Source organism: Podarcis bocagei, assembly GCF_964188305.1.
Source record: "Podarcis bocagei genome assembly, chromosome: 3".
NCBI classification, from domain to species: Eukaryota; Metazoa; Chordata; class Lepidosauria; order Squamata; family Lacertidae; genus Podarcis; species Podarcis bocagei.
The window spans coordinates 104917949-104942048 of record NC_138127.1 but is presented as its reverse complement, the minus strand read 5'-3'; the positions used below and the strand labels follow the sequence as shown (position 1 = coordinate 104942048).

The following is a 24100-nucleotide window of genomic DNA, read 5'->3' as shown; positions in this document are numbered from 1 at the left end:
ATGCTTCCCCCCATACCCACATTAATTACTTTATCCCATCATTCATAAGTTATAAGCACAACCAAGAACAACACCCAGAAGATGAGAGGAGAAACCTGTTAGTAGAAACATTGTTTAAATTCTTTTGATCAGTTGTACTCTGCTTTTCCACATGCTAGCAAGGTTATGCTTAAAATTCTGCAAGGAAGGCTCGAGCAGTATGTGGACCGAGAACTCCCAGAAGTGCAAGCTGGATTTAGAAGAGGCAGAGTAACCAGAGACCAAATTGCAAACATGCGCTGGATTATGGAGAAAGCTAGAGAGTTCCAGAAAGACATCTACTTCTGCTTCATTGACTATGCAAAAGCCTTTGACTGTGTCAACCATAGCAAACTATGGCAAGTTCTTAAAGAAATGGGAGTGCCTGATCACTTCATCTGTCTCCTGAGAAATCTCTATGTGGGACAAGAAGCTACAGTTAGAACTGGATATGGAACAACTTATTAGTTCAAAATTGGGAAAGGAGTACGACAAGGCTGTATATTGTCTCCCTGCTTATTTACTGCTTTTTTTTTTTCTTTTGCTCTATAAGACTCACCTTTTCCCTCCTAAAAAGTAAGGGGAAATGTGTGTGTGTCTTATGGAGCGAATGCAGGCTGTGCAGCTATCCCAGAAGCCAGCACAAGAGGGATTGCTGCTTTCACTGCGCAGCGATCCCTCTTGTGCTGGCTTCTGAGATTCAGAATATTTTTTTTCTTGTTTTCCTCCTCCAAAAACTAGGCGCGTCTTATGGTCTGGTGCATCTTATAGAGCGAAAACTATGGTAACTTATATGCAGAATTCATCATGCAGAAGGCTGGGCTGGATGAATCCCAAGACGGAATTAAGATTGCCGGAAGAAATATCAACAACCTCAGATATGCAGATGACACAACCTTGATGGCAGAAAGTGAGGAGGAATTAAAGAACCTTTTATTGAGGGTGAAAGAGGAGAGCGCAAAATATGGTCTGAAGCTCAACATCAAAAAAACGAAGATCATGGCCACTGGTCCCATCACCTCCTGCCAAATAGAAGGGGAAGAAATGGAGGCAGTGAGAGATTTTACTTTCTTGGGCTCCATGATCACTGCAGATGGTGACAGCAGTCACGAAATTAAAAGACGCCTGCTTCTTGGGAGAAAAGCAATGACAAACCTTGACAGCATCTTAAAAAGTAGAGACATCACCTTGCCAACAAAGGTCTGTATAGTAAAAGCTACGGTTTCCCCAGTAGTGATGTATGGAAGTGAAAGCTGGACCATAAAGAATGCAGATCGCTGAAGAATTGATGCTTTTGAATTATGGTGCTGGAGGAGACTCTTGAGAGTCCCATGGGCTGCAAGAAGATCAAACCTCTCCATTCTTAAGGAAATCAGCCGTGAGTGCTCACTGGAAGGAAAGATCGTGAAGCTGAGGCTCCAATACTAGCTCCTATTCTGCTGGATTTTATGGTGTATTCTTGCACTTCAGGTGAGGTCTGGAAAGTTCAGAATGAAATGGAACTCTTTGTTGCCAAATGACATTTGTGTTCTTTCAGCAGCAGCAGACAGCTGGCTCATGCTCACTTACAGAGGGTTGTCTTAAAATTTTGTACAGTTAGATCTGAGCCACCAGTTTTTACTGCCCATGGGAAATGCAATCTGCACAGTTCACATTCATAGGAACATCGGCAGTACCAAAACTCCTTGTGGGCAGATGAAAACCTTGAGGCTCTGATGCTTAAAAGAAGATGAAGAAACTAGAGTAGCTCAGAGGGAATCCGCCATTTGTCGTTCGCGCTAACCCGGAAGTCACTCATTTTCAATCCTGATTTCCTGATCTACACTCTACATCTTCACAAGAGGAAGCAGAAGCAGGGCTTTGCTTGAACTAAAGGAAATAGTCACGGATCAGTTTCTGGATCAGAATAGTGGATAATATACTCAGGGCATATGAACTCTATATTTAGAAGTACAAAGTTAGATTCAGTTCCGATGCAGCACTTCTAGATTCTGCATCTTCATTTAAGCATTAGTGTAGATCAGAAAATCAGAATTGAGAATGAACAAACATTCCCACCTGAGTGGGACCACCAACTCAATGGATATCACTTACCTGGACAGCTGAATTTATTACCATGACAGAGGTCCATGGCAAATATCCATAGCTACAGCTTGCACTTTAGGGGAACTTGCAAAATCCTGCCACTTTCCCCGCAGAAATGACGATACCCTGTGCAAAAGAGAGGGGAGTAAATTGCCATTATTTGAGATGACCTCTTGTGCAAAGCAAAACCATGAATTTGACGGACGACATTTCATTTGGAGCATTGGAATAGCGTTTTAAAGTATGAGAGGCAGGCTGATGTCGTGCTTAGAGGGTCCTGGGAGACCAGCCTTCCACTCCCACCTTAGCCACAAAGCTTACTGGGTGTTCTTGGGCCAATCACTCACTCTCAGCCTTACCTACCTCACAGGGTTGTTGTGAGGATTGAATAAGGAAGGTAAGAAAGTCACCAGGACCTCCATGGAGGAAAAGGTGAGATATAAATGACAGTAAAATGAAACTTCTTCCCCTGCTCTTCAACAACAGGAGCAGTTCCCTCAGCCAAAGGGCATCACTACTGTTTTCACATGTATTTAATCACAGATTACTCATAGCCCCTGGGAACAAATCTTCTTAGAATCATAGAATGATAGAATTGCAGTGTTGGAAGGGGTGAGATATAAAAACACAGGTGCCGGTTGGGACCCTTGAATTTAATTGTGAGCAAACTTGATGAAGCAGCATAAATTTATTTTAGTGATCACAAAAAAAAGTATTTGCAGGATGGGTGACCAAAGCAGGCACACCTCATTTCAACAGAACACATGTGTTGTCCGAGCGCAAGCCCCTCCTCTGTGCGCAGAGGTCACAGATTTCACGACTGCCTGATTACAATCCTAAAATTCCCCTGTTTGTCAGACTCCCTCACAATCCCTTTTAACCACAAGTTGTTTTTAGCTACAGGTGAAAGCAGGTTTCATGTCTAGGTTCCAAGCAGAAACTTAGTGAAGCATGCAAACATCTGTTCTTCTTGCTAGAGTTCTTAAACCAGAAGATCCTAAAGATAAAGGACCCTATAAATAACCCCCAAATACAAATTATGTTAAGAGGCCCCCGGATAAAAAATCCCTAATTGTTGCATCCTTATGGCCTTATGACCTTTACAAAAAAGCAATAATTAAAAGCACTATTTATTCTGAAAAAACCATCTGAAAAAGCAACATTTCTCATGAAGAGACTCGAAGGCTCATCTACTCCAACCTCTGCAATGCAGGGATCTGTGGGAGCCATGAAGTCATGGCAAAGGCTTGTGGCGCCACCTGGTGCCTCGCTGACCTCGGTGACCTGCATGTCCGTGCCTTGCAGTGTATTAAGTGCATAACCTTATATGGGAATGGGTGGGTAAAAGCCATGACCGGATGTAGGTAACGTGAGACATTGGCAAACGGCCATGCGAGAGGAGAGAACAAAGGATAATAAAAGATACCGGAGAGGAGAGAAGTTCGAAAGGAGCTGCTCATACCATCCTGAAAATATTGCTGGCTCTCTGTGTCTTTATTTTATGCTAAACTGCGCCATTTGTGACGGCTGGCTTCCGTCAAGTGGTGCCCCGTGTGAGGCTGACTAAAAGAATATGTGTGAGGCTTTTAAAAGAAAACCGTGTGAGGTTTTTCGATCCACGCAACGGATATCATCGGCTCACCACGCCTGGCAAGGGTTGCAAGCGCTGCACATTTCAAAAGGATCCCGGTGAGTTAGATCCCTTTTATCTTGATTTTAGAAAAATGGGCAGCTCTTTGTCTACTCCCCAACAGAAATTTTTAAAAGACTTAAAATTTCTCCTCTCCTCCAACAAATTGGAAGTTCCGGAGGGTGATTTGATACAGCTTATTCTGGCCGTCGAGGAGCATTCCCCCTGGTTTCCTGCAGATGGGACTTGGGAATTAAAACATTGGGACAAGATTGGTGCACATTTTCATGGGCACCCCAGCATTGGTATTCGGATTCTAAATGCATGGTGCAAGGTTCGTTACACCATGGGCTCTTTATCACCAAAAAATATCTCCATGGCTGCATTGCCAACACAACCTCCAGCTTCTTTAGTCCAGCCTGCTGTGTTAGCGTCTGTTCCAATACTTGCCTTGCCAGCAGCCCCAGACCCCAAACCTCCAGACTACAGTTCCTCACCAGAGGACCCAATCCTGCAAAAATACCGTGGTCTGGCTGGCAATGATCCTACTCTTTCAGCGGCAGAACCAGATACCCCTTTTCAACGTGCAGTCCTTGCCTGTTCCTTAATTCAGGATACTATGGCATTCCCTGTTATTGTGCCCCCTGCTGGTGCCCCGGCAGGCACCCAAGCCCAACACCAACCGTTTGACTTTAAGATCTTGAAAAGCTGCAGCAGTCAGTAAAGACCTATGGACTCCAAGCCCCATATACGCAGGCGCTTTTAGAAGCCACATTAGCCCAGCTCTTGGTTCCAGAGGACATCAAGCTTTTGGCCCATACAGTGTTACCCCCATCAGCTGGTGTATTGTTTGCCCATGAATGGGAAATCGCCTGCCGTGCTTATGCTCTGGCTTTGTTACAACAAATCAGAGGAAATAATCCAAATATTACCCTCGCAGACGTCATAGATGCCATGATGGGCGTGGTCCCTTCGTTCCAGCTTCAGTGCAAGCCACACTGCTGCAAATCTTATTGAGGGACACCGCTCTTGCTGCTAAACAAGCAATGAGAAAATCATTCAATCAAGGTGGGGTTCAATCAGGCAAGAGGCAAGAGAATCATATTCTTCCTTTATGGACAGGCTGCTTATAGCAGTGAGTCGCCAAATTGAAAATCCTGAAGCCAAACAAATAATTATCAAACAATTGGCCTTTGAAAATGCCAATGAGGATTGTAAGGTTGCGTTACGACCAATAATACACAATCCTGCCACAGACACAGCAGCCATGCTTCACATTTGTCAGTCTGTAGGTACAGCCACCCACAAGGCTCATCTGCTGGCAGCAGCGCTAAATGAAAACCAGCCTGTAGCCACCGATACAACTAGTTTCCAGTGTGGCAAACCAGGATCACCGATACCCCAGTGGGGGTAGAACAGTGGCCTTTACCAAAAGAAAAATCCACAGCAGCGGCACCAGCTTGGTTCTGAACAGCTTATTTCTGAACAATTGACTTTCGGCCACATTGAACCATCTTCATCCCACTGGCTCCAGCAGACAGGGAACGGTTTGTTTTTACATTTCCAGTATATAACCATTTGCAGCCCACCCAGCGATATCAGTGGGTTGTCCTGCCTCAAGGCATGCGGAACTCCCCTACACTTTGTCAACATTTTGTGGGTGAAGCATTGAAACCTTTCCGCATGCGCCACCTAGAGGTGCTGCACATGAGCTGCATCTGGCAGTGTTTGCCTTCCTCACCATCTGCCTTGCCATCCTTTGCTGCACCGTTATACAAGGAAGAGAAGCAGACGACCCAGTCCAGTTGAAACCACCATATTTCACCTTATCAGCTGGCAAGCTGCTGTTGTCAGCTTCCTACTCTGGCTGGCAGCATACACGGCTCAGCCACTTTTGAACTAGAAGAACAGCGTTGTTGAATAAGACTTTTAGGGGAGAAAATTATCATAAGATATGGAGGGATAGTATTTTTGTACAAGATATGATTATTATTACCGGTTTATTACATGCTTCTAAATGTTGGTTGTATATGCACATGCCCCCTTTTGCCAGTCATTCAGGCATAATGCTTCATGGTGTGCCTGTCAATGGATCTTTTCAATTTACAAATGTTATATCCCCTAAGCAATCTTTTTGGCCTCCAGTACAATTGACCCTCCATGAGCCTGCCCCCATTTGTTTTCAAATTAAAGAGGGGAAAGAATCATGGGGCATATATCCAAACTGTCAATATACATTGAATTTCACTTTTAATAGCTCTTGTTCTCTTACAGGAACATACAGTGACCAATCTCAGTGCTATAGGAGTGACACCAGCGCATGGCTAATAAACTAGAAAGGAAGCCTACCATGCAGCTTGGAATCAGAATTCTTATATTCTTGGCTTCCAGATGGGAGTTGGCTTCGACATTTATTGATTTTAGTGATCCTAATATTAATTATTTGCATTATTTTGTGTTGCTGTATCCAATGTATTCCTTCTTTAATCTCTATATGTACTGCATGGTTCTCCCATCAGCGGCCTGCTTCTGGCCTCACAAGAGTCGCCTATCACGCTCGATATAACCGTATTGGTACTGACATATATGACATATATAAAAAGAGGGCATGTGGGAGCCATGAAGAGGGCATGTGGGAGCCATGAATCATGGCAAAGGCTTGTAGCGCCACCTGGTGCCTCGCTGACCTCGGTGACCTGCATGTCCGTGCCTTGCAGTGTATTAAGTGCATAACCTTATATAGGAATGGGTGGGTAAAAGCCATGACCGGATGTAGGTAACGTGAGACATTGGCAAACAGCCATGCCAGAGGAGAGAACAAAGGATAATAAAAGATACCGTAGAGGAGAGAAGTTTGAAAGGACCTGCTCATACCATCCTGAAAATATTGCTGGCTCTCTGTGTCTTTATTTTATGCTAAACTGTGCCATTTGTGATGGCTGGCTTCTGTCAGGAATCTCAGCTAAAGCATCCATGACAGATGACCATCCAACCTCTGCTTATAAACCTCCAAAGAAGGAAAGTATGGGAGATGCAAGCATTGCAGGAATGATGGACCTCCAAATGGACCACTCCACCAGATTGTCTCTGGGGAAGAGATAGGAAGTAGGGCTCATGGCATCTGCTTTTGCTGGAGGTCAAGCTGACTCTTGTCTACAAATTGGTAAGCAGTTCAGGTTTTTGTTTCCCTTTTCCCTTCCTGTGCCATGTTTCTTTTTTCTTTTTTAAATTGTACATAAGCCACTCGGGGAACCTTTTGACTGAAAAGCAGAGTACAACTGATCAAAACAATTTAAACAATGTTTCTGCTCACAGTTGTCTCCTTATATCTTCTTGGTGGTTTCTTTGTTGGGCCTCATTAAAGCAAAGCTAGCGCCTGAAAGACATTGAACGGCAAAACAACCTGACTATTTTAAAGAAAATGTGCCCATGGTATACTTACTTTCCCCCCTCCCACTTTGACTTCCCAGCTTCATATCTGTTTAAACTAACCATCCCAAAATACAGACGCGCCTTTACATTGGCTAGATGGGATGTTCTTCCCTCAGCTGTACTCGAAGGTCGTTACCAAAAGACTCCATTTGAAAAACGACTCTGCCCATGTAGAGATGGTAACACGGAAACAGTGTCCCACGTCCTCCTATCCTGCCCCCTTTATAAAGACCTAAGGAATGAGATTATTACTTCACTCATTCTCCTCAACCCCAGCCGTCCACAAGATATTATGCTGTTCTTTCTCTTATCTGATACGGATAGTCAGACAACAGAGAAGGTCGCAAGGTACATCGAGAGAGCTGTGAAACTGAGGGCCACCATCTGAGTGACAGACTTGTTCATCTGACGGACCTCCTTTTGTTTGTTTCTATCCCCTTTTCATGTTTATCCTATTTTATTTTTTAACTCTTGTATAGCTGTGGCCTGTTGGCTTTGCTAATAAAGTTCTGATGATGATGATGTCTCCTTATATCTTCTTGGTGGTTTCTTTGTTTTTGTTAATTCTTACATTTCTTGTTCTTGCTTGTGTTTATAACTTATGAATGATGGGATGAAGTCATTGATTTATGTGGGTGTTTGTGTGGGAAGCCTATAATGGCGGCAATGGACATAAAACTACATGAATCACAAAAACAAGCATGTTAAGCTAAATGCATCCAAACGGTACAGACTAGGAGAAAAGCACACTGAAAAGATTCTTTCTTGGTAGGTGTGACTACTGCAGTCAAACTGAACAGTCCAATCCAAAGAGGTTGTATCAAACTGCATTACAGCTCAGCTCTTACCCAAAATTCCACTTCCTTTCTATCCAGGCTCTGTGAAGTTGGCAACAGCTTTTGTGAGACGACAGGAAATCTGTTAACTGATATGGAAAGAAAAGAGCAGGAGAAAGGCTGTTCTGCAGGTAAATATTAGGAAGTTCTCCAAGATGAATCAATTGCATAGGATGAGTTAAGAGAGAAGAGTTTGGATGCTGAGAGTTGCACGAAATACCTGTTTGTAGCCTGGAGCACAGAACAGATTGTCAATATATGAGAAAGGTGATTGTGTGGGTAAATCTTAGGATGATGTGCAAGATAAATAAATGGCTTAGGATGATTTACGAGAAAGGGGCCTGGAGGGTTCAGATGCTATGCTGACAGTTACCGGATTTTGCACTGCAACAATATAAGTAGAGAGAACCTCCTTGCTCCATCCAAACTCCAATTCCTTCTGCCTTAGAGTGCCTTCCCTTTGGCAGAGATCTCAGAGGAAACTGCTGCCATGAGGTTCCTCTACCTGAGCTTAACTCTGGTCTTCATCCTCTTCCATGTTGTTGCAGGTAAGAGGGCACAGGAAGGGAGTAGCTGCTGGAAATGCAGAAGGTCTCAGCTTGAATCCCAGGTATGTCCCCTGCCAGAGACCCTGAGAAACTGCTGTAGGTGGAACAACAGTATGAATTGGCTGCTCCCTATTCTATCTGGCTGCTTAAAAAGGGGTGGTGGAGGAGGAAAGTATTTAACAATATATTTAATATTGAAATTGAATACATGGCTTTTGCAAAAGCAGAAATGTTCAGGATGCAGAATGAGCAAGAAGGCATGTTCCATGGTGGTCATTTATATTGCTGTGAATTTGGAAACGTTAGTGTCCATGATCCCCAAGTCCTTCCTAATTCCAGAGGTTTTGGATCTATGAAGAGTAAAAATCTGATGAAGGATTCTATTGTAGACCTAACCCAGCAAGTTTCTTTGTTAAAGAATGCCCACAGCTGCCACCTCAGGATCCCATGAGCATAGCCAATTAAGAGATGGTGCCCACTGGGCAAATGGGTGGGCCTTACCCTCTTCTCATCTGGCTGGGAGCCGAGAAAGACTATAGCCAGCACAGCATCTGGCTGGGAGCCGAGAAAGACTATAGCCAACACAGTTGGGTGTGAGCTGAGCTAGACACATTGGCAACACTACTGGGAAGATGACAGAAAATACCAGTCTCAGAGGCAAGGTATTTCTGAAGCTCAGAACAGCAGTAATTCTGATTGGCAGATGTTGAAAGCAAAGGGGAACCTTCAGTAGAATGGAAGGAAGGCTGACTTAGTGGCCAGTTATGTGGGTATGTGGGTGCATTATCTGCTCATTTTTCTCCCCTTCCATTAGCAACCTGTAAAATTTCGGTTTGGCAGCTGTGCTGAAAAGATCCCAGGAGCAGTAATCATCATCATCATACTTTTATGATTTATACGCCACCCAAGTGGCTGGGTGCAGCTGAGTGCCAGCACCCTTACAAGGTTCAAGAATCAGCTGGAGTGTCTGCAGAGAAGGAGGACCAATCTGTTTTTTTTTTTAATAAATTTTTATTGGTTTTACAGCATTTTTTAAAAAAGAGCAAACAAACACAAAACAAAACAAACATACAAAATACTTTCAAAGATATTTTCATGAACCTCTTTTCTTGGACTTCCCCATACCCCCCCTCTTTGCATCCCAATGTCCATATTTGAACTAGCAACTCCCAGTTGTTACTTTCTAATCTCTGTCATCTTAGTCCTCCTTTATCATCTAACCTTGTATCCCTGTACCCTGTTACTTCTAGCAACCACAACATTTTAACATTCGTTGAGTTTGTAGTAGTCCTTAAGATAGCTCTTAAATTTTTTCCATTCTTCTTCCACCATCTCTTTACGTTGGTCACGGATTCTGCCTGTCATCTCAGCCAGTGTCATATAGTCCATCACTTTCATCTGCCGAGTAAATATCTGATGAAGGATTCCATTGTAGACCTAACCCAGCAAGTTTCTTTGTTAAAGAATGCCCACAGTTGCCACCTCAGGACCCCATCATTATACCCTATGAAGAGATGGTGCCCCTAGCCAAATGGGTGGGCCTTACCCCCTCCTCACCTGGCTGGTAGCTGAGAATGACTATAGCCAGCACATTTGGGTGTGAGCTGAGCAAAACACATTGGCAACACTACTGGGAAGATTACAGAAAAAAACATTCTCAGAGAGGGCGCAAGTGGCAAGGTATTTCTGAAGCTCAGAACAGCAGTAATTCTGATTGGCAGATGTTGAAAGCAAAGGGGCAACCTTCAGTAGAATGGAATGAAGGCTGACATAGTTGCCATTTATGTGGGTCTGTGGGTGCATTATCTGCTAATTTTTCTCTCCTTGCATTAACAACCTGCAAGATATAGGCTTTTCAGCTGTGCAGAAAAAATCCCAGGAGCAGTAATAATAATCATCATAATGTTATGATTTATGTGCCACCCAAGTGGCTGGGTGCAGCTGAGTGTCAGCACCCTTACAAGGTTCAGGAATCAGCTGGAGTGTTTGCAAAGAAGGAGGACCGATCTGACCCTTGCTAATGTTGCCGAAATTACAGGGATCTCCTGTGGCAGCAACGGAATCTGCTGCTTGGGTAAGTGATATCCATTGAGTTGTTTTGTTTTCACAAAAGAGATACATATGCAGTAAATAAATATATATATAAAGGTAAAGGTAAAGGACCCCTGACAGTTAATTCCCGTCGCGAACAACTCTGGTGCACTCCTCTCGCTTTACTGACTGAGGGAGCCCCCGTCTGTCTTCAGACAGTTTTTCCAGGTCATGTGGCCAGAATGACTAAACCGCTTCTGGCAAAACCAGAGCAGCGCACTGAAACACTGTTTACCTTACCGCTGCAGCAGTACCTATTTATCAACTTGCACTTTGACATGCTTTCGAACTGCTAAGTGGGCAGGACCTGGGACCGAGCAATGGGAACTCATCCGATCATGGGGATTCGAACGAGGACCTTCCGGACGGCAAGCCCAGGAGGACCGGTAAGATGATGTTGGCCAATGAAACAGTAGTTAGCAGGTTGAGAGGCAGCAGAAGCCTGTAAAAGTTGGTCATCCCATTAAATATGCAGGGTTCTAGTTTGGGAAAAAAAGTAGTTGGCAACCCCTTTGCCCCCTTGAAACGAATTTATTTCCCTTCTCTTTTACACAGGGCAAGATTTGCTGTGTGAACTATTAGGAGGAACTTGCCAATTCCCAGCAACTAGAAACTGTGCCAATGGACAAATTATAGGGGTCTCCTGTGGCAGCAACGGAATCTGCTGCTTGGGTAAGTGATATCCATTGAGTTGTTTTGTTTTCACAAAAGAGATAAATATGCAGTAAATATATATATATATATAACCAAATAGGTAAAGGTAAAGGACCCCTGACAGTTAAGTCCAGTCACGAACAACGCTGGGGTGGCTGCGCTCCTCTCAATTTACTGACTGAGGGAGCCCCCATCTGTCTGCAGACAGTTTTTCCAGGTCATGTGGCCAGCATAACTAAGCCGCTTCTGACAAAACCAGAGCAGCGCACGGAAACGCTGTTTACCTTCCTGCTGCAGCAGTACCTATTTATAAACTTGTACTTTGACATGCTTTCGAACTGCTAGGTGGACAGGAGGTGGGACCGAGCAACGGGAACTCAACCGATCATGGGGATTCGAACGAGGACCTTCCGGACGGTAAGCCCATGTGGACCGGTAAGATGCCCCCCCCCATATCAACCATTCTATGTAACATTGATGATGTTGACCGGAGCATCAGTCAAATCAAGACTTCCCGTGCCTGACAATCCAAATCTGTAAAACTCTACCCTGAGCTCACCAGCTGGCCTCGGGTAAACCAGGCTTTCACTCTCAGCCTCGATCTCCCCATGGGTATTATGGGACATAATAATCCTGATGTGCTGTTACAGAAGGCTTTGAATATGTATTTACTCATTGCAATTATCTCCTACCTTTTTCTCCATGGAGTTCAAGATGCCTTCTGTGGATCTTCCTAATTTAATCCTCACAACGACCCAGAGAGGCCCAAGGCCACTATGTGAGCCTCATGATGAGGCTGGATTTAAAGGCTGGTCTCCCATTTCCAGGTCCAGGACCTCAGGCTCTCATACTTGGAAGTGCTAGTCCAATGCTCAAAACAAAACATCAGTCAAATGAATGTTTATGTTTTGCACAAGAAGTCCTTTCAAATAATGACAATTTATTTTGAAGTGCTATTGCAAGGCTCAAAACAAAACGCCCGTCAAATTAACGTTTCTGTATTGCACAAGGAGTTCTCTCAAATGATGAAAATCTACTTCCCTCTCTTTTGCACAGGTCTACCTCTATTGTGTGGACTCTTCGGAGGATTTTGCCAGGGCCCAATCACTGCAAATTGTGCCTTTGGAGAGATTACAAACATCCCCTGTGGTCCTAATGCACGCTGCTGTAGGAGCAAGTTGTATCCATGACTTGGTGGTAATACGTTCAAGGTATATTAACCCTATTTTTAGATGTTTTTAGAGTCCCATTTCATTCTGCACTTTCCCAGGAGAGGAATTCTTGAATGCCAACAATGGTGATACTTACGGGTAGGTAGCTGTGTTGGTATGCCGTAGTCAAAACATAATAAAAAAATTCCTTCCAGTAGCACCTTAGAGACCAAGTAAGTTTGTTCTTGGTATGAGCTTTCGTGTGCAATGCACACTTCTTCAGATACACACAATGGTGATAGTTCATTCTGCCTCTTAGAAATACTGGAGAAATGAATTGAAAAGCAACTGCAATCTGAGGCTGGAGATGAGAAATAATTTAATAGATCTATTCTAGCCTGTGATGGAGTCCTCAAAGTCAGCAGCTGCCAGCGGCCCATCCTGATATCCAGGATGGGCCAGGGGATGTCGGCATTGATCTAGCAAATTCCTCTGAGAGCTCTTCTGGGGCTGGGCCTGCATGTCCTCTTCCTTTCTGCTACAGATTCCTTAAATGTTCCATTGAGTCCTTCCAACACGACAATTCTATGATCCTCCCTCATCTCCTGAAGGTGAGCAATCCGAATCCAGGCTCATGAAAGTGCAATTGATTACAGGTTTCCTTCTTTCTTTTATTCAGGACAATAATCAATGTAAGAGGAAAAGTGGGGTTCTGCCAGAAGGGAATCACCAAACGCTGCCCATCTGGTCTAACTCTTCCAGCTTACTGTGGCTTCAATGCACAATGCTGTGCCCTCGAGTGACATCAGTGAGCAGCCCACATCCATCAGTGTGAACGCCTGATGGCTACGCTGATTCTTCTGGATCTTTGCTTGTGGAAGTGGGCCTGATCAATCCATTTGTGAAGCAAACAATGAAACAAAGATCAGTTTGCTCTGATGATCCTCTAATTAAACACATATTAACCTGCAAATCTAAAATTGTATTTTTTCCCATTTTTAAAAAAAGCATTTATGACTAAATATGACCCACCTCCGGTGGAAGCGCATCATATCTGCCCAAGATTCCTCTTGACTGAAGTTCTCATCCCCGAGTCCCAGGAGGAGATAACTGCAGCCAATGTGTTTTCATGCACCCAGGCAGAGCTGGGGTTCTGCTGCCCAGTTGGTTATGTGAACACGGGTGGGATAGGCTGAACTCAACCCAGACTGGAGCCATGACCTAAATGGAGCTGATTATTCAGGAGCCACTGCCTTGTGGGTGCCCATAGGTCACTGAGAGTGGTATTTAATGCTCCTGAAGGCACATCAGGTTTATTGATTTCTATGGGTGTACTCTGAGTAGGACTCGGAATTTTCTGAAGGGTGTTTTCTGGGATTTTGAGAATGAAAGAAGGAACTCAGGGAGGTGCCAGGGGGAGGTGGGACTGAAGAGTCAGGAAGGGCTATTGCTGCCTAGTGATCAAGATCCCAGATTCAATCATTGATCTGGGTCTTTCTTTTCAACTTTAGTTTACATACATTAATTCATAACATAGCCAAGTGTAATTGCAGATGCCAATTAAAATATAATACAAGCAGGAAAGGATATCTAAAGTTCAACACATAGGAACACATATCCATGCCACTTTCAATTTGTTTGTTTAGACATTTCTCTCCCAACTTTCCCCAAGGAACTCAATGCAATATACATCTTTTTCTCGCATGAGCCCATGTCTCCCAGGTCTTAGACTAATACCACGCTGGTGCCGTTGCCCTTAGTTCCTTGGTCACCACTACCTAAAAGGCCCTCTGCCTGCTTCCCTGTAACCTCACCTCTCCCAATGAAGGAAATGCCAGAAGGTCCTTGGAGGTGGACCTCCGTTTCCGGGCTGAATGATGAGGGTAGATATGCTCCTTCAGGTACACTTCCACAATGCAATTATTGACTAGTTAGGAAGACTCAAGGGAGGAGAAAGAATCAGCAGTGGAAAGGAGAAACAATGTTAGGAAACCAGGTTGGGGCAGGAGGCTCAGAAATGGACTGAGGAAAGAGTATCTTTTTTGGGGGGCGGGGAGGTAGTGTCGGTGGCTACCTTGAGCGCGCTTAGCTCATCCTCATGCTGCTTATAATTTCCTCCCCCTCTCCCTTTAGCTTCAACTCACGCAAAATAAACCAGGGCTTGTGGGAACTGCAGTTCATGGATGATCGGAATTGTAGTCCAACAACAATTGGAGGGTCACACGTCAACTATGCCTGATGTCAAGACTAGAGTGATTATCCATCAACAGTTCTGATTCAACTGGGACATCCTGGAATTACAGAAGCTATGAAATAAAAAATTTACAGGAGATTGTTTAATTACATTTAAAGAAAAGGAAATGAGGAATAGGATTCTGCAAAAAAACAGAGGGAAAATGCTGAACATTGATGGGAATTATGTAATAATTTTCAAAGACATCCCAGTCAGGCTGTTAAAACGCAGAGACCCATATAAAGAACTGGTTCAGACTCTGAAGAGGAACAACATAGAGTTTAAATGGGAGTTCCCTGAAGGAATCTCCTTTACTTATAGGAGTAAGAGGCAAAAATTGACAACTCCAGAAGAGACCGGTAAATTTTTAAGAAGATATAAAGAACTGAAAATACAAAAAGAAGAAGATAAAAGTGAGGAGGCAGAAGGAAGGAAAGACTCAGAAGAAGAGACAGAGAGGACAGAGGGAGAGGAAGAGGAAGAGGAGGAGGAAGAGGAGGAGGGGGGAGCGGGAAGAGTTTAAAGAGAGGAAGCAGTTTTTCGTAAACACAATTACTATGGCGCTAAAGACTTGGAGCTGGAATATTAATGGGAGGAATGATAAGAAAAAGAGGAATAAAATTGAGTATATCTTTAAAAAAGAATGTTTAGATATTATCTGTTTACAAGAAACCCACATAGCGAGGAAACATAAAAGAGTTCTGATCAATAAAAGATTGGGAAACGAATTTGTATCGTCGGATAAAAATAAAAAAAGGGGAGTGGTTATCTATATTAAAAAGCAAATTGAAGCACAACAAATCTTCAAAGATGAAGAAGGGAGGATAATAGCAGTTCAAATTAAATGGCAAGGAGAAAACCTAATAATAGTGGGGATATACGCACCAAATGACAATAAATCGGAGTTTTACAGAATGTTAGAAAAAAAGCTATCTGAATATGTTGATCAGAAAATAATATTATTGGGAGATATGAATGGTGTGGTGTCCCTAGACATGGACAGACTAAGAGAAGGAAGGGGTAAAGAAGGGAAGCTACCCAGAACCTTCTTCTCATTGGTTCAAAACTGCAATTTGGTGGATATTTGGAGATTTAAATACCCTCTAGAAAAACAATATACTTACCACTCAGAACCTAATGATTCATCCTCGAGATTAGATCAGATATGGACCTCGGCAGAATTAGTCTCAAGAGTTATACGGGTGGAGATCCAGGCCAAAACGATTTCGGATCATAACCCAATAAAAATGGAATTGAAAGGGCTGGAAGAAAGAACATATAGATGGAAAATGAAAGACTACCTGTTAGATGACTCAGAGATTGTAGAGAAAGCTCAGAAAAGGCTAAAGGAATATTTCGAGGACAATTTAGGTAAAGATACAAAAATAAAGGTGGTGTGGGATGCAGGCAAGGCGGTGATGAGGGGTTTCTTCATTCAACAGAGTGCAATTAAGAACAAAAAAAGAGAGAAAGGGAAAAAAGAAATTTTACAGCAAATATTGGACAATGAACAAAAATTGACTAAAAACCCCAAAAATAAGAGAGTAAAAGAAAATATCAAGGTTTTACAATCCCAGTTTGCAATGCTGATAAATAGGGAAATAGAATGGAAGGTCAAAAAACTAAGACAGAAGAGCTTCGAATTTGCAAACAAATCAGGAAGGCTAATGGCTTGGCAGCTTAAAAAAAGGAAGGAACAGAATACAATAAATAAAATTGAAGTGGAGGGAGAAGAGATAAATAACCACAAGGAAATAAGGAAGGCCTTTTTGGACTTCTACAGAGGACTCTATAAAAATAGTGAAAGGAATAATTTGAGAAAAATAGAAAGATTTCTAAAAGGGAAGAATATAAAAAAGATCTCGACAGTGGAGAAAGACAAACTGAGTGCCTTAATCGAGGCAGAAGAAATAAAAGAAGTCATAAAGGAACTAAAAAAAGGGAAAGCCCCAGGCCCAGATGGGTTCACTGGTAGCTATTATAAAGAAATGGAGTCAGTTTTGCTGACTCCACTGCAAGAAGTAATGAATAACATCCTTAAAGAAAGAGAAATACCAGAGACATGGAAGGAGGCATTAATTACATTAATCCCCAAACAGGATTCGGATTTAAAGCAGATCAAAAACTACAGACCGATCTCCCTATTAAATATAGATTATAAGATCTTCGCAGGGATTTTGGCAAGGAGACTAAAAAATATATTGGTAGAAAGCATACACAAAGATCAAGCGGGCTTTTTGCCGGGCAGGCAAATGAAAGACAATACAAGAAATGTAGTAAATATTATAGAATATTTATCTGATAGGTGTGATAAACAAGGCTTGCTGTTGTTCGTGGACGCAGAGAAAGCATTCGATAACATAATCTGGGACTTCCTGCTGAAACAATTGGAACATATGGAGGTCGGCACCGAATTCTTTAATAGGGTAAAGGCAATCTACACGGAACAAAAGGCAAAACTGATAATAAATAATGTGAAGACAACAGAAATTAGAATAGCAAAAGGAACAAGACAGGGATGCCCACTGTCCCCACTGTTATTTATAATGGTGTTAGAAGTCCTCCTAAACTCAATAAGAGAAAACAAGGGGATAAAAGGAGTAACAGTTGGGCAGAACGAATACAAAATCAAGGCATTCGCAGACGATCTGGTCGTAACAATGGGGGATCCAATAGATTCAATAAAAGAGGTACTCGAAGAATTTGACCAATTTGGAAAAGTGGCCGGCTTCAAATTAAATAAAAGAAAAACAAAAATTATAGTAAAGAATATGGATATAGATAAAATAGAAGAACTACAAAATGAAACGGAGATAGAGGTGGTCAGAAAGGTAAAATATCTAGGAATATGGGTAACGCCAAAAAACATAGACTTATTTAAAAACAATTATGAGATAGTATGGAAAGGAATTAAGAAAGATATTGAAGTGTGGGGCAAGCTGAAACTGTCATTCTGGGGCAGAATAGCCACAATCAAGATGAGTGTACTCCCTAAAGTGTTGTTTTTGTTCCAGAATATCCCCATAATCAAAGGTACAAAGTTATTTAAAGAATGGCAGAGAGTGATCTCAAAATTCGTCTGGCAGGGCAAGAAACCAAGAATAAAATTTAAATTGTTGACAGATGTGAAGGAGAGGGGGGGCTTTGCCCTGCCAGATCTGAAATTATATTATGAGGCGTCATGCCTATGCTGGGTTAAAACATGGATAAAATTGGAAGACAAGGAAGTGCTAGACCTAGAGGGATTTAACAACAGATTCGGGTGGCACGCCTATTTGTGGCAGGAGAAGAAAAAAGTGCACAGGGGCTTCGAAAATCACATCTTTAGAGGCCCACTGATTGAGGTATGGGAGAGGAATAGAGATATGTTAGAACCTAAAACACCCCATTGGCTATCGCCACTAGAAGTCATGAGCGTTAGAAAGATTAACATGAGAAATAATTGGGCCACTTATGAACAACTGTTAATGAAAGAAGAAGGAAAGTGGAAAATGAAGCCGTATAATCAGGTCAAAGAGAAAGTCTATGATTGGCTGCACTACTTCCAGATAAATGGAATGTTTAGAAAATACATTAAAGACAAAGGATATGCTGTGATGAATAATGGCAATATAAAACAGGAAATGCGAACCCTCATAAAGATTATAACGGATGATTTGTGGAAAGGTTGAAGGAAGTCATACCAAAAGCCTGTGAAAATGAGAATTGATTTTTTTTTGTATTTTGTATTTTGTACTACGCAAATTAATAAAAATTATGCATGGAAAAAAAAACAAAGACAAATGATGGAAGCAGAGGAGGAGGGGGAGCTGCTGGTGATGCAGGTCAGGCTGCCCCCACTGGACCCATTCGCCATTCTTCCTCTGCCCAATGCTGCCCCCACTGGAGGAGAAGGAGACAACAACAACCGGGGGCTGAAGAGGGGAAGCCCCAGCTCATTTACCCGGGAGTATGGCACTGAAAGGCGCAAGTCTCAAGTTTAACTGGCAGAATGTTGGAGGGTCTGAGATTTTGTTATCTAACAATCCATCCATGTTCCCTGTGCTAATGTTTGGTTGTCTGCCCGAAATTCCAATAAAATGGGCGACCTTCCGGTGTGTCATAGCTTAGAAACACTGAACAGAACTGAAACCTGGATTCCAGAAACAACTGAACCAACCGTTTGCCAAATTTACTTCCGGATCTTCTGTTACGGTTGCCGGTGCACAGAGACTTCGGAGGACAGCCAATGCTAGCCCTGCTCAAGATATTCTGTAAATTGGGTAAAGTCGGTATCGCTTCATATAAGTAACAGTGACTTTATTCAGCTAAGAACTATCAGTTCCATATTTGCAGAGGGTCATTTAGAAATTTAGGTATACTCATACCAATGGATATTACTGAATTTGTAGCATGTAATTTAACCAAAGTAATCGATGAGTTTTCTTTATATATTCATAGATGGGAGTCATTTAACCTGCCCTTGTGCGGAAGGGTTAATACTCTCAAACGAACATTATTCTCAGAATAATCTATAGTGTGAGTAGAATCCCAGGTCATATATGTAGTAAATATTTCCAGAAAAGGAATTCCTTAATTAGGAAATGTCTATGGGGTTCTGCAACTCCAAGAATATCCTTACTAAAAATGTGATTATCAATTTGACCAGAGGAGCAGAGGAGGGCTGTCCAATGGTCAAGGCTCTGGAGACCGAACCTTATGTGGAAGATGGCTGAAGGAGCTGGGTATGTTGAGCTTGCAAATGAGGAGACTGAGAGGCGATATGATAGCCATGTCAAGGGCTGTCACATGGAAGAGGGAGCAAGCTTGTTTTTTCCTGCCTTGGAGGGTAGGACTCTAACCAATTGGTTCAAGTTACAAGAAAAGGATTCTGACTAGATATATGGGGGGAAATTAATGAAAGTAAGACCTGTTCAACAGTGGAATGGTCTCCCTCAGGAGGTTGTGGACGCTCCTTCCTTGGAGGTTATTCAGCAGAGGTTGGGAGGCCATCTGTCAGGGATGCTTTAGCTTAGATTCCTGCATTGCAGGGGGATGGAGTAGATGACCCTTGGGGTCCCTTCCGATTCTCTGATTCTGTAATTCTATCACTATATAAAGAAACCTCATTAGGTACTTTGTTTATATTACATACGGCTAGTTGGGTGATATCCTTTGGTATGGTTATACCTAAATATCTAATTGATTCTCTGCAAATATGGAACTGATAATTCTTAGCTGAATCAATAAAGACACCTTTACTTTCAGGAAGCAATTCCGACTTTGCCCAATTTATAGAATATCAAGAAGTATGACCAAAATGATCTATCATTTGCATCAATCTTGGAAAAGAAGTCATGGAAAAAGGAAATGAAATTTACTGCTTATACACTTATAGAAAATCATTTTAAAATGAGGTACAGGTCTTATTGAATGCCAAATAAACTGGCCAAGATGTATAAAAATGTGTGAAGTAAATGTTGGAAATGTAAGCAAATAGATGGCTCATTCTTCTATATGTGGTGGACATGCAAATAAGCTAAAGGTTTTGGGAAAACAATATATAATGAAATGAAGAAAATGTTGAAATGGGCTATTCCCAAAAAGCCTGAAACTATTTATGTACAGTAGCTAGAATATTATATGCACAGAAATTAAGATATCACAATGATGAATGGAAGAATGGAGGCCTTTTGTGGACTTAAAAAAGAAATTGTAGTCAGATGAAATTGTGGGCAGGATAAAAGCCGTGGAGGAAAAATAATAAAATAACTTTAGTACAGAATTTTTTTTTATATAGATAAAGATATAATGCAGTAGAAAGTGTTTGAGTAGAAACATTGAAGAAGTGGTGGAGGAGGAGGAGTTTGGATTTGATACCCGCTCTATCACTACCCGAAGGAGTCTCAAAGGGGCTAACATTCTCCTTTCCCTTCCTTCCCTACAACAAACACTCTGTGAGGTGAATGAGGCTGAGAGACTTCAGAGAAGTGTGGCTAGTCCAATGTCACCCAGCAGCTGCATGTGGAGGAGAGGGGAAGCGAACGCAGTTCACCAGATTACGAGTCCACTGCTCTTATCCACTACACTACACTGGGCTCTCTGTGGGGGTAGGAAGTCAATTTATGAAACAATGTGACTATTTGATGGGAATATCATTGTGAATATGTTTGGGGGGGAATAATAAAGAATTATACTACACATAAGAGAGAATGGTCTACACTGACACACAACAGTTCTTCAAGGTTTCTGGATGGGGAAATACCTGGGACTCCCTCCCTGTGCCCTCTTACCTGCAACAACGTGGAAGAAGATGAAGACCAGAGCAAAGCTCAGGTAAAGGAACCTCATGGCTGGATTTGTCTCTCAGATCTCTGCCCAAGGGAAGACGTTCCAAGGCAGAAGGAAGTCAAGTTTCAATGGAACAAGGAGGTTCTCTCTACTTATAGTTTTGCCTTGCCAAAAAGATGCTGAAACACACATTTGTGCATCTGAGTGGGAAATGCTGCAAACAGGTATTTCCTGCAGCTGTCAGCATTTGAACCGTCCACGCCCCCTTTTTCATAACTCATCCTAGGCAATTTATTCAACTTGGAGAACTTCCTGGGATTTACCTAAAGAACACCCTTTCTCAAACAATCACAACGTGCGCTGTACTTCGGGTGCAGTTTTTCCAATTCCATATCAATTAACAGATTTCCCGTCATCTCACAGAATCAGCTGCCATGTTCACGGCACCTGGATGGAAAGGAAGCGGAATGTTGTTTAGGAGATTTGCTTTAATGCAGTATGATGCAACTGCAATTGCAGTACAGTGGTACTTTGGTTCTCAAACTTAATTTGTTACGGAAGTCCATTCCAAAGCCAAAGCGTTCAAAAATGAAGGCACACATTCCCATAGAAAGTAATGCAAAATGGTTTAATCCATTCCAAACTTCTGAAAACAACCTCTAAAACAGCAATTTAACTTGAATTTTACTATCTAACGAGACCATTGATCCATAAAATGAAAGCAATAAACAATGTACTGCAGTCACACAATCAGTCGATCACACACTCAAAACGGAGCACCTTTGGCTTCTGAAAAAGGTTCGCCATCCGGAACACTTACTTCCAGGTTTGCAGCATTTGGGTTGCAAGTTGTTTGAGTACAAAGGCATTTTGGAACCAAGGTACCACTGTACCTACAAAGAAAGTATCTTTTCCTTTTCCTTTTCTTCTGGTCTGTACTTTTGGATTCATTTTTGCTTAATATGCTTGTTTCTGTGAGGCTTGTATTTTTATGTGCTCCTCCCCTATTTTGTGACCCGCCCCTCCAAAAAACACACGCACCATACAAATTAGTGGTTTTATTCCATCACTCATAATAAATAAAGAGAAACAAGAACAACAGATGTAAAATAAAAATAAAAATGCAGAAATGAGAAAGGGGCCCAAGTATCTACAGTGGTACCTGGGGTCACATACGCTTCAGGTTACAGACTCCGCTAACCCAGAAATAGTACCTCGGGTTAGGATCTTACTTTCATTAATTTTCCCCCATATATCTAGTCAGAATCCCTTTTCTTGTAACTTGAACTGATTGGTTAGAGTCCTACCCTCCACGGCTGGAGAAAACAAGCTTGCTCCCTCTTCCATGTGACAGCCCTTGTGTTATTCGAAGATGGCTATCATATCTCCTATCATCTCCTCATTTGCAGGCTCAACATACCCAACTCCTTCAGCCGTCTTCCAAATAATAATAATAATAATAATAATAATAATAATAATAATAATTATTATTTTTATTTTTACCCCGCCCTCCCCAGCCAACGCCAGGCTCAGGGCAGCTAACCAGCAATAATAAAAACAAGTTGAATGAATACAACTTAAAAACAAAATTAAAATACAACATTAAAATATTGAAACATTAAAATATTAAAATGTAGCCTCATCACAGGAGGAGAAAGGAAAAGAAAAAAGAAAGAGGGGGATGGAATCAAACTGGCTCCAAGCCAAAGGCCGAGCGGAACAACTCTGTCTTACAGGCGCTGCGGAAAGAAATCAGATCCTGCAGGGCCCTGGTCTCATGAGACAGAGCGTTCCATCGGGCCGGAACCAGAGTTGAAAAGGCCCTGGCTCTGGTTGAAGCTAATCTAACTTCCTTAGGGCCCGGGACCACTAGGGTGTTGCTATTTATGGACCTTGAGGCTTTCCGTGGGGCATACCAGGAGAGGCGGTCCCGTAGGTATGAGGGTCCTAGGCTGTGAAGGGCTTTAAAGGTCAAAACCAGCACCTTAAATCTGACCCTGTACTCCACAGGGAGCCAGTGCTGCTGAAAAAGCACTGGGTGAATATGCTCTCATGGCAGAGACCCCGTGAGGAGCCTCGCTGCAGCATTCTGCACCCGCTGGAGTGTCTGGGACAGCTTCAAGGGCAGCCCCTCGTAGAGCGAATTACAGTAGTTAAGCCTGGAGGTGACCGTTGCATGGATCACTGTGGCCAGGTTGGGGCGGGAAAGGTAAGGGACCAACTGCTTGATGCGGCGAAGGTGGAAAAATGTCGCCTTGGCTGTTGCTGTAACCTGCGCCTCCATGGAAAGGGAGTCATCACAGATTACACCCAAACTCTTAACAGAAGGCAATGGCACTAATTGGGCCCCCGCAAGAGAAGGGAGTTGGTCCCTCATCCCCATGCCATCTCAACCCAGCCATGCTGTCTTCGAAGCATTTAGTTTCAATCGGCTCCCACGAAACCATCCAGCCACAGCTTCCAAGCATCTGCTAAGTGTGTTCGGGGCTGAGTCTGTGTGGCCATCCATCAGCAGATAGAGCTGAGTGTCATCAGCATATTGGTGACAGCCCAGCCCAAAACTCCGGACAATCTGGGCAAGGGGGCGCCTAAAGATGTTAAAAAGCATCGGGGAGAGGATTGCGCCCTGCGGCACTCCACACACCAAGGAGTGGCACGACTACATTTCCCTCCCTAGTGCCACCCTCTGTCCCCAACCAGAGTTAAAAGAGCACAGCCATTTACGGGCTATGCCCTGTATCCCCACTTCGGTGAGGCGGTGGTCCAGAAGATCATGATCAACCATGTCAAAGGCTGCTGACAAATCTAAAAGGATCAGCAGTCCTGACCCGCCTTGATCCAGTTGTCTACGGAGATCATCTGTTAGGGCAACCAGAGCTGTCTCAGTCCCAAAACCAGGACGGAAACCGGACTGAAATGGATCTAAAACCGATGTTTCCTCCAGAAACCTACCAAGCTGTTCAGCAACTGCTCTCTCAATTACCCTACCCAGGCATGGAAGATTTGAAACTGGGCGGTAATTGGATAGGTCTAAAGGATCTAGTGAAGTTTTCTTTAAGAGCGGACACACCACTGCTTCCTTCTGTTCCCCTGGGAATTTCCCCGTGGCAAGGGACAAATTGCTAATTTCAAGCAGGGGGGACTGTGCGACA

The 24100-nt window shown here is 42.9% G+C and overlaps 1 protein-coding gene across 3 annotated transcripts in view; it reads left to right on the top strand.

Moving 5' to 3' along the window:
- The window catches only part of LOC308584092 (uncharacterized protein), a 153917-nt gene that overhangs the window by 40174 nt on the left and 89643 nt on the right, over positions 1 to 24100 (top strand). The window contains exons 1-2 of one of the 3 annotated variants that reach the window (XR_014006512.1): positions 10959 to 11026; positions 12351 to 12467. The exons of 1 other annotated variant lie outside the window; for it this stretch is intronic. Coding sequence is in view for 1 of the 2 variants with exons in the window: in XM_081188799.1 (XP_081044925.1) it covers positions 12351 to 12467 (117 nt within the window). In the remaining variant the exon portion in view is untranslated. Of the gene's footprint in view, positions 1 to 10958; positions 11027 to 12350; positions 12468 to 24100 lie in introns of those variants that run through there. One more of the 3 variants, XM_081188799.1, reaches the window with a different exon arrangement.